At 44.0% G+C, this 11,647-nt stretch overlaps 1 protein-coding gene across 1 annotated transcript in view; it reads right to left on the bottom strand.

Moving 5' to 3' along the window:
- skib (v-ski avian sarcoma viral oncogene homolog b) overlaps positions 1–11,647 on the bottom strand; it is a 33,822-nt gene that overhangs the window by 2,132 nt on the left and 20,043 nt on the right. The window contains exons 2-6 of the mRNA XM_084347809.1: positions 2,256–2,369; positions 1,918–2,021; positions 1,570–1,814; positions 451–725; positions 106–336 (exon numbers count right to left, since the gene is read on the bottom strand). Of these exons, the coding sequence (XP_084203935.1) occupies positions 106–336; positions 451–725; positions 1,570–1,814; positions 1,918–2,021; positions 2,256–2,369 (969 nt within the window). The remainder of the gene's footprint in view (positions 1–105; positions 337–450; positions 726–1,569; positions 1,815–1,917; positions 2,022–2,255; positions 2,370–11,647) is intronic.

Here is an 11,647-nt window from a genome sequence, read left to right as displayed (position 1 = left end):
CAGTCAGTATAAATGTGGCACAAATGATGAGCAGGATTTAAAATCCATATGTAAACAAACATTATGTGACTGGTTTGAATGATTGTGGCTTTGTGGGCATCTTACCTGAGCGGAGTACTTGACCCGCAGACGTTCGGCCTCACAGCCTTTGTCACAAACTCGCAGCTGTCTCTCCCTCTCCAATTCTCTCTTCAGCCGCCCACATGACTCCTCTGCATCCCTCATCTTCCTCTCCCAATCCACGCGAAGGCGTTCAATCTCCTTTCGCAGGTTGCGCTTGGCTTCGATGGCCTCACGAAGACGGCCTTTCTTTGCCACCCTCACAAACTCCAATTCCTGTCAAATAAAAAAAACATCACAATCGTTTCATGTTCAGGACACTAATGTTCTTTCATTCTGCTGCTGTTTCAGTCTCATCACATAGTATTTCACAAGAACAGGATGTGATACCTGCTGAAGGCTGCGTTTAGCTTGCACAGCAGCTGCCAGCTTCTCCTCCTGCTTCACTCTCATCCTGACAATCTCCTGCAGGACTTTTTCCCGGGCCTCTTTGGTGTCCATGCCCCCGTACAGCAACTGTCTCAGGGAGTCCATCTCTGGGCAAACGGTCCCTGACAGCCAGGTGGGTCCCTCCTGTGGTCGAGCAGCACTCTGAGGGGTCAGAGTCTGAGCCACGCTGGTGCAGGCTGATGGAGGAGAAGCCAGGGAGGAAGGTGGCACTGGATCTGTAGGAGAGAGGGAGTTTCAAAATCAGCGATTTGATACTGTTGTGTTAATTCTCAAATAATGAGTCTCTTAAATGTTGGCTGTTATTGTGATAGAGCTATTAGCACTACTCAGATCCCTGTTTGTATTTGTAAGCCTACTAACCTACAGCATTTGAAAAACCAGGATCCAGACGTTTCAACTGTTGATACATTACTTTTAGCTAGCTATTTGACTGTTTATCCATTAGGCTACTTTCAGCTAACTGTTTGAGCTGTTTATCCATTACTTTTATCCATAGATAAACAAGACGTTTAGTTATTTAAACTGTTGATACATTTGTTATAACTCACTGCTTATCCTTTACTTTTAACTTGCTATGTCAATTGTTGCTACATTAGTGTTAGCTAACTGGTTGAACTATTTATCCATTACTCTCAGCTATTTTACCCTCTGAAGCCAACTACTGCAAAATCCATAACTTTAAAATATATGTATGGTACATTTTGTATAGCTGCATGTATGAAATAAAGACTATAACTTCTTTTCTAAAGCTCCTGTTGCAAAACATTACAAAAAATAATATATGCTACACTTAAACAAAATGATTGCATGTCTTCTGTGGCTACATAACACAAATCGACAGACAACCTTCACCTCTCATGATTTCCTCCTTTAAACACCAGGTGGCGGAGTTACACAGGAATCACCCTGAAGCAGCTCTACTATGGCTTATTTCCACAGGGGCTCACTGTGTAATCCAAGTTGTGACTGTAAAATCTGTGTCTTATATCAACTGACTCTTGTAGTATTCAATTTGTTTCTCTGGATTACTCTAAACTCCCGCTGATGGGTGGTACTCACAATCATCACAGTCATCTACATCAATCTCTCCATCTGTGTCCATATCATCGGGGTGGTTGGCGATACTGGAGGGGGCCGGTTTCACTGTAGGTTGTGTGTCTCCATTCTGCAGCTCCTGCAGCGGCCTGGAAATGGCTGCAGGTCCCCTGCCGGGAGCGTGGCTGTCCCTGGGATGGACGGGTTGGGCCGGGGGAGCTAGTGTCGGATTGGGAGCTGCCAAAGTCTTGTGAGTCTTTGAAAAGGACCTGTAGAGGCATTAAAGGTGCGTTTAAAGCATTTAATTGCTAGATATTACACATATCATCTCTTTTCAAGTGAAACACTCATAGCTTTCATCTGATGACTCACCTCTCCACCTCATTCTGAGTAGCTGGTTTCTCTTTCTCTGCTGCTTTAGGAGACCAGGGGCGGAAAGCAGAGGGCCTCTGTTTAAGTTGGGCCTGTTTCAGATCCTGGAACAACAAACAGAACAACAAGCTCGCATAAACTCACAGTCAACTACCAGTGAATATTAAATCAGGCGTGACGAACACACTAAAAAGGCCCCTCCTCATTTAACAAGGTCGTTCATAGATGATAATGTGATGATTCAAAAGGACAACAGCTTTTATGTCGCCCTTTTTGACCTTTGGGCTTAACGGCAAATCCTGTTTCACACTAGCGACACACACGGGGGACACACAAACCTTGTTTGCAGACTTTGACAGCGATTGTAACCAGTCAGGTTTTCTGTCTTTGTCAGCTGGTGGAGATTGTAATATGTCGAATTTGGACCTCTTGGCTGGGACCGGGCTGGGAGACTGAGGAGAGGAGAGAGGAGAGAATAGACGGTTAATCATCATGATCCTCGCAGAGATAAAGTGCAGATATTACATCATAGAGTACAGTGGATATTTCAAGAGCCCACAGCTTCTAAAAATGCTACTGTATGACTGTAAATGCCGTTATTCAGAAGCAACGCACCGATTTGTCAGAACATGATGTGACCTTTTACACGGCAGAGTCACAGCGAGGAAGAGGATTAGACAAACAGAAAAAGAAGAACACAGAGACGAGGAGGATAGAAGATGCATCTGTGTAAGCATTCAGTGTCTGAGCTTGGCATGTCTACACGATTGTGTGTTTGCGTGTGTGTGTGTGTGAGCAGGGCTTTGAGCTGAGCAGACACTCAAGCTGGTCTGGCTGGCAGCCAGCAGGGCTACATTGCTCCCTGCCAGGCAGAAGAGGCGCCATCAGGTGGAGCAGATCGACTCCCTGAACCACAGAAATATTGCAATAGGGAGACAGAGACGGAGACAAATTAAAGTAATTGCACTCAGTTCTGACAGACGATCGAGTTGAAGTGTTCGAGGAGAGTTGCATGTTAATGCAGGGCTACCGAGCCCGATTTGTTTGAGGGAGACTGCGCTCAGAAAAGCATCTGCATGTTAAGTGCCTTAAAATAGTGACTCTCCAGAGCTCCTGATTGTATCTATTGTATCTGCGTGAGTGTGTGTTGCAAGCTGCAGGACCAATGCGTTGAGATAGCTAACCTCCTCAGCCCCTCAGGTCTGCACTTGTCAGACGGAGGATATGTTTACCTGAGCAGGCGTGGAGGCCAGCACAGACCTGCCTGCTACTCTCTTACTCACTACTATGACATTCTGCCTGCAGGAATGGCAAACACTCCCATCTCCTCGTCTGCGTGCGCGATTCAGGAGAAACGATTACTGTCTACCTTCAGAAAACCTCAATGGAAAACACTCCAGCGGCGTTGCGTGTAGTTGTGAAACCTTAATCGCTGCCCGCTGTAATCACCTCAAGATGGAAATTAATGACAAACCTCATTTAGCATTAAGCGAGAAGCCCGGCTGGTAATGAATCACGTCTCGCAGTTTTTCTACACGAGGCCAGACGCTGCATAAGCGTGTGTGTGTGTGTTGCACACGCGGCAATGAGTGGGTGTTGGGACGCCTGGGGAGGTGGGTGGGTGCGGCTGTAGACATACATATGTGTGTGCGTGTGTGTGGGAGTGTGTGTGTGCGTGTGGGAGTCAGTGTGTGTCTGGTACAGTGTGCTGAAGGGTGGAGGTGTTAAGTCAAGTCTGGCACTGTATACCTGAACACACACAGACACACACAAGAGTATCTGAGACAAGAGTGTTGAGGAACAATTGGTGGATAATAATACAATTTAAAACCATTATCAAACAAAATAATATTGTTTATTGTCAGTATTACAGGCTTTGGGAATTTTTCACTATCAAACTAAAATGGCTGCCTTCAGACCAGTCAGATCTGCTGACCACACTCCCAGTTACACTTTGCCCCCGATCTTCCCTCTTCATTCATTTCCTCTCTTCTTGATCGTACATTTGTCTCCGCTCTGAACAGCACGTCTAAATGTGTTCTTTGTCGAGCTGCGACGATTAATCGATTGGTTGTCAACTATCAAACTAATCGGCAACTACTTTGATAATCAATGAATCTATTTTGAAACCTTTTTAAAGCCACTACAAGGAGCTCTTCACTGGCTATGAAACAGTCGCACTTTCATACTGATACCTATATATGACCTACATAAGCAAACAAGACCATCAGTGACAAGATCCACTTTTTCTATTTAGTTTTTCTTAACGCCAGCCTCCAGGTCTGTGTGCGGACTGAAGGAGCCTATGTTTACATTTTCCCAGGCAAAGTTACAGTGAGTAGTACATCAGCTCTTTAAAAAGAAGTAAAAGGAGATTTTTTTATTAGATAATCTTATTTTTGACTATAGTTTGACATTTTTTGTGGCAACAATTGCACGTTTGTCCACAGGGGACTCCAAAATCAACAAAATGTAAGTTTCTTGTAGTAGCTTTAAGTAAAAAAAATAAAAAGGTTAATTCCAGCTTCTTATGTGAATGTTTTGGGGTTTCTTTACTCGTATTTGACAGCTAATTGAATATATTTTGGTTGTGGACAAAACAAGACATTTGGGGACGCCATCTTGGCGTTTTGGAAACACTCATCGACATTTTTCACCATTTTCTGGCATCTTATAGACCGAAGAACTAATTGATGTATTGATACGTACAGATAATTGGTAAGACTTCACTTTTAACTCCTTTGTTTAGCATTCACAGGCAGCTTATGAACACTTGATAAATGGTTCATAACACACTCTGATGTAGCTGTAGGCAGATATGATAAGGGTTTATTAACATTAATAATTGATAACATTAATACAGGGACTTAAAGTACAATGTTACCACCTCATCCATAACAACAATAAAAGTTTATTAAACCACCACCTCCTTTCTGCTCTTCCTGTTCATACTGTTGGTTTTTTTGCTTCCTGAGGTGTACATTATGTGTTTGTCTGGACGCTCCCCTCCCCCTCCCTGACTCATAAATCTCTCTACCTGTTTAACCTGTAACCACATAACGCACACACCCATTCAAGCACACACAGCGTGGTATTTGGTTTTGCTTCTGTAGGTTAATTCTTTTAAACCAGACCTCCTGCTGACGGCGTCCTGCTCAGCGACGGTGACTCGACCCCTCACCTGCCTGACTCAAGGCCGGTGGTTTTCTAAGAACTGCTGCCCTGCTGTAATCAGACTCTGTAATTACTGACATGACTGTTGTTTTCCCGACAAAGGATGTCTGCCTGTCTGGTACTATTTCTACCCTGAGGTTTGCAGCTCCAGGAAGGCTACGAGCACTAGACATAATAGAGTCAGAAAACAGACACTCCCAGACACCACAAGGGACCTGCTGGCTAAATCTGACACTGACCTCACAGGAGAGCAGCCGCACGGGCTTAACTCACCACCACATCATAGACATAGCATAGCCACGGAGTCATAACACCCTCCTCGCACATCCTACTGCCTAGCAGGTCCCACTGAGCCAGATGATAGGACATCCCTCCCTCTCTCCCTCTCTCTCTCGCTGGTGGGAGAGAGGGAGACTTCCTCTGAGGAGTTTGCTTTGGCCGAGTCCCCTGTGGGAACTGAGTCTTGAGTGGGAGGGGGGTGGGCCGGGGGAGCGGGACCACAGAGGAAGCACTGAGCTGAAGGAATGTATACTTGAAGGCCAAGTGCAGCCTCTCCTTTAAGACTCCATTCAAGCATTGCCCTTTTCAACTCGCTATTGTATGATATTTCTTTCAGGCGCTGTAATGAGGGAGCGTTTCAAAGAAAACCTGTAGGCTAAACAGGGTCTAATAGCAGCTGGGCAAGAGCAGAAATGCTTTATTTTTTAATTAGTGCCATATAATGGCATGGTAATACCGGGATAAGCCCCAGCTATTTTCATGCTGGCATGGCTGATAATCACAGGGAAACACAACACATTGCAAACATGTCAATTTCTATTCTCGGAGCAGAGCGTTTGACCTGCTTGAAGAATAAGTTGTCAATATGATGCTAACTGGAGCGTGATGGGGACTGAACTGTTATTTCACTTGAACATGGAGCCAATCAACAATATTTGTTTATTGAGCCTGTGACCGGACCAGCGCTGACATTTGTTGGTACGCAGATTCAGTTTAACTATACAATCTCGAGCTTGATTAGCTGAGAGTGAACTAATGCCTGAAATGACAGCTAGCTGCACCCTAAGCTAAGCCTACTAGTGCTAGCTTGGTTATGTTCGCACCGTTAGCGACCACGTTACTTTTGGAGTTATTTGCCATTTTCAGGGTGAAGGTTGCTGGCTTGGAGGTTGTTTTTTCCAACAATCCTAACATGCTAGTGGAAGGGAGGAGAAAACTGACTGAATTATTTGGCCAAAGGCAGCCTTATACCCAAGTGAGTGAGACCAAAGCTAAGCTAACTGGCTAACAGGATGTAGCTTCATATTTATCATACAGAAATGACAGTGGTATCTATCTTCTCCCAAAACTATTCCCCACCTTCGCCTACTTTTGTGTCTTCTTGACATCTTGAAAAGTCTTTAAACTTCCCAGGTTTTTCACAAGGTGTTAGCCTGCTAACACCACAATAAATCAAAACCTGTAGCATCGTTTGCGGCGCTAAAAAGCCTCAAATGAAATCATCGAAGAATCAGACCTGGGGTGGCACTCATCCTGTGGGACAAAAATAGCTCCCCCGGCTGAACTTCCTCGGGAAACCGTCATACAATACCAACGCATGCTGCATGATAGCATGGCATTAAGAAAAGTGCACAGCAACAAGACACAACAGGCTCAGATTACGGCCTCCTTTCCCCTCCTAAACCCCTGAATGTAATCCCCAGATCGACATGTGCTTAGTGGGGCGCTGTCTCACTCAAGGGCACACCAACTGGCATGGCTCACTCGGGTAACAGCCTTAGTTGGAAGTGAGAGAATACTAGTTTGAGTAATCTGATCCCTGTAGTTTGGTGTGGATATTCACAGGGATGCCTTGAGCTCTCTATTCAACTCTCACTGCATAAATTGTACGACAGTCCCTTGATTTATATAAAGCCCTGCGGTCACCTCGTAACAGCTGGGGGAAAATTATTGGTGTCTGCCCAGAATATCCCTGAAACTTCATCCCTACGCCACACAGATACAGCACAAGCTCCCATTTCCCCTCGCTAAATCTTAGCTTAATTTATCAACCTATTCTGTCTCTGTTGTGTCCAGTTTGAAGGATGTTTTGTTTGCGTATCGAGCCGTGACAGTACGGACACACAAAGAGAGCTGCAGGGCCTGGCATACGGTTGCATTACAGTAAAGCTTATTGGATTGTCCTAATTGTCTTTGGGATTGAGACCTGATGAGGTCTGAGGCGGATGCTGGACGAGCTGCTGTCCCTAAAGGTGGAAAATATCACATCAGGTCTGCACAGCTTGACACATATAGCTTCAAGACAGAAGGACAAAGTGTGTGAGCAGTGTTTATCACGATCCAGTGGAACCAGTTAGGGTAATTCCTACTGAACATACGCTATATATGTTTAACTACTACTGCTGTCTGCTGGTGTCACAGCAGTATACTGGTTTTAAGGTACACCACGGTATGAAAACTCACGGTTATCATGCCGTGTACAGTTCAGTACATTAAGTTTAGTCAGGATATAATATTTTGAGAAATTATAATAGCGTGTTTGTTTAATCCTTCTGTTTTCATTCCTTTACGGGCCGTTTCAGCTTATTGTGTAACGCTGGAGACCCTGACATTGTGAAACCCTGATATTTTCTGAGATGGTTATCAAACCGTGAAAATCTCATACCGTTGCCACCCTAAATTATATTACAGCCATTACTGTCTACTGTCTACAGTCTGTCCTGGAAAAGGAGTCCCACCTCTTCCAGTTTTTAGGGGGTTGAATAAAGACAGACTGGACAAGACGCCCCGTACAACTATTGTGTTGTGTTTAATTCACGTCTCAATACGAGAATACAACATGCTCGAATGTGAATTCAAGCTATTAAGACGCACTAAACTCTCTTTAATCTTTTGATGACATGTTTCATTTCGAGGCTCATGAAAAAACCTGTTCCTGAATGAAGTGAATTCCCGGCGAGTGCATGAAAAGATCATCTCGCTGGTGAGAGCAAACAAAAGAGGAAGATTACTGTACTACTGCTCGGCGGCGAGAAATGAATTCCAATTCAGGTCCAAACATGGCAACCGTAACAACACAGACATGCCTGCCCGCCCGCCTGCCTTTCTTACAGTATGTTGACAGTGGAGTCCAAATCACTCTCTCTCTCTCTCTCTTGGAGGATGACCTCACAGTACAAAGGGCTCGTAAGTTATTTCAACAGACATGGAAACCTGAGACTAAAAGACACGAAACAGATACCGCCACAGATTATACATTATTAGCATGAGCATGTTCGGTATGGTTGTTAGGCAAAGTTATCTTAGGAAATGAAACGTGCTGTGTGACTGGTGTATTTATAGACGCACATAGCGCCAAATTCAGCAGATAGTTGTCTGAGCCCCCCTGCTGCACTGTTGGAATAAGAGAATCAAACATCAGGCCACATGATCTGAAGAGAGACACACGGCTGCGACTGCAAACCAATAAAAGGCAGGACTCTCCTGCACGTTACTGGGACATACCACACACACACACACACACAATGCCTTTATGCTTCTATTCACATTTAGCACACTTATAATGTAGGAGCAGCTGCAGCGCTAACCACGAGGCCGGAGGGGATGAAGGTTAACGAGAAAGACAGAGAAAGAGAGAAAGAGTAAAGACAGACGCGAGCTGACCTACGTTTATGGAATTTAATTTAGCGCTCCTGAAGGGTAAAATGAATCCTCACTTGAAACGTATTTCATGCAACTTTCAGGAACATCATGAATAAAAGAAGAAAGAGTTTCTGCAAATTTGTGAGGAAATTAGATTTATGCGCCAATTACGGCTTTGGTTTTGGTTGATTCTGCATACAAAACATCTCACTGTAATGAAGTGGAGAGATTTCTTCAGGCTCAAAGCCAAACAAATTAAATATTTAGTCGTGTAAATATGACTGTTTTTCTTCTCTTCTGCACCCTCTATTGAACAGTATCCGCTGATTAAAGAAAGAGCTCTGACCAGGCAGTTTCAGCTGCAACACCACTGGAATACACAGTGGTAATTCAGATTGTCTGCGTGCTCTTGAATTGAATTAAAGGACAGCTGTGAGAAAGTCTTTGTAGCGGCGACCGAAATGGTTTCCAGATACTTCCCACACCTAAAAAAAAGAGGAAATCTCAATGCATTCCAGCTGTTTTCCTCTGTCTTTCTCAAAAACTACAAACCAATCGGTATCACGACGATTTCATGCAGCGCGTGGTGCAGCATGTGTGCGGCTGTGTCCCGACTTCCGTACGTGTGTGCGTGCCTTCACAGAACTTGATCTCCGTTGCGCAGCAGTGCCAACGCCATCTTTGCCATGCAAGCTTAATCTCTTGGCATCGCACTGACACTCATCTGATTCTCTGCCGGTGATGCATCTCTGTGTGTTTAGACGATCTATACCTCGCCTTTACTTGAATCTGGGATGTAATTGTAATTAATTTAGTTTAATATGACTGTAAAAAGAAAAACAGGTAAATGGCTTCTGCTCAAATCAAGATAAGCGGTGTCAACATTTACACCTCTCAGCTAAAATGTAAACACAGCTTTAACTCGGTAACTTATATCTCGGACATCGGTGCCAGTTTATTTGCTGCCGTAACGGAACAAGGAATTGATTTCTAAAAATAAAACGAACCACGCTCAGTTTGCTTGGATGAGATTAATGAGAATATCTTTAATTTTGGCCTTATTTGTATGTTAATTCTTGGAATGTAAAGGAGGGATTTTAAAACCAACAGAGCTGTTTCACGACAAAAAGAAACGGCTACTTTGGTGGTGTGTGCGACTACATTTACTCAAAAAGCAGCATTTATATTTTCTTTTGCCAAAAGTGGAATAAACTGAGATCCAATCCAAGATCCGATAACAATAAAATATCCGACGCTATTAAAAAAGACTTAGCTAGGGTTTGGGTAATCAAGCTATTTAGGGACGTTCACAAGTAAGATTAAAATAGAACAGCCGAGGGTGAGATGGACAGCCTGTAGTAGAGCTGCAACGACTAGTTGATTAATCGATCATTTTTCAAACAACATGTCAAACATTTGCTGATTCCAGCTTCACAATGATCCAATTAAAGGGGCTCTATGCAAAAATGTGTAGTAATCTACACGTATTAATCACTTTTTATGACGTGAAAAGTGACATCTTTGGCGTCTCTTGAAGTTGTTTAACGCTGCCGGACTGTGGGTTTCTTTGTGAAGGGCTCAGGTCGGATTTTCCACAACAGTCCAAAGGTTGTGACTTCATGCACGTTCTCGAGTGCCTCTTTCCCCTCTGCCAACAGAGAGCAACAATAGCTAACGTTAGCTTAGAAATGGAGTCCACAGAGCCCATTTAATCCAAAACCTTCAAAAGTCTCACCATCAGTTCCTTTTTTTCTGACTTTAGAAAGCTCCTTAAGAGTCACAGAAGACGTAATACACCTGTTTTAACGAGGTGAAAAGAACTCATGATGCGTACAATCACTTTAAGAAGATCATTTCAGACACAAAAGAGAAAAATAGGATTTAGGTCTGAAAACAAGATATCAAAGTGGGGCAGTTTTTGATAGCAGAGTAATGAAAGAGAAACGTGAAAATCTGTGGTTCCTCAAACCAGCTCTGCACCCTCTAATACAGCTGAATGTGTTAACAAATCAACCTCTCATCAGCGCTCTGATGTCTCCAGACTGAAAACCTTGGTCTGTTACTGATAAGCACATCCCTGCCTGTTTGCGGGGAAGTGTGCGCTGCCGTTCTCGCTGTTAGCACGCTCCCCCTCTGCTCTACAGCAAGACAGCAAGACCAGTGTCTGACTGGCTGGGTTTTAATCCTGCAGATTAATACTAATGCCATGGCAAAGAAGGCCGAAAGACGATTAAAATGTCACTGGATAACCTCTCCACAACCCAAACAGTAACAGCTCCAAATACACAGACCATTATATCACCCGCAGTACCTGGTACTGGGCGACTCCTCGGCACCTCCCTCACAGGCGGTGAAGAAGTCAGCAGCACAGGAGGAGGCCTGGGAGACCGAGGGAGGGAGGGGAGAGCAACTGGACGGCTAGTTACAGCAGTCTGGACTCAGTCAGGGTCTAGACCTCCAGTGTCTGCGAGATTGACAGGCCAGATGGACAGTCAGATCTCCATGTTAACAACTGAGGACAGGGGATGAAACAGACAACCGCCGTCTCCACAGACACTTGACCCGAGAACATTTGATCTCAGTAAAAAAAAATTCAATATGTAATTTATCTGGCGAGGTTATTAAAAGTATTGATACTGAGATACTTTTCTGATACCACATGTGGAAAAGGCTCTCATATCCCCACTAACTCACTCGCCTCACTCACCTGTCAATCATTGCTGCCCCCTCCCCCTGATGGCCAATCACATGTTTGACAGTGGGGCTGCAACTAACGATTATTTTAATTAATCAGTTGATTATTTTCTAGATTAATTGATTCATTGTTTGGTCTATAAAATGTGGAGGAAAAATGTAAATCAGATGACGTCCTTAAATGTCAACTAATTAATGATGAATTGATTAATCTGTGCTG

This window comes from Pagrus pagrus, assembly GCF_965226575.1.
Source record: "Pagrus pagrus genome assembly, chromosome: 3".
Taxonomy (NCBI): domain Eukaryota; kingdom Metazoa; phylum Chordata; class Actinopteri; order Spariformes; family Sparidae; genus Pagrus; species Pagrus pagrus.
The sequence above is the reverse complement of the archived record's forward strand: the minus strand, read 5'-3'. Positions and strand labels throughout refer to the sequence as shown.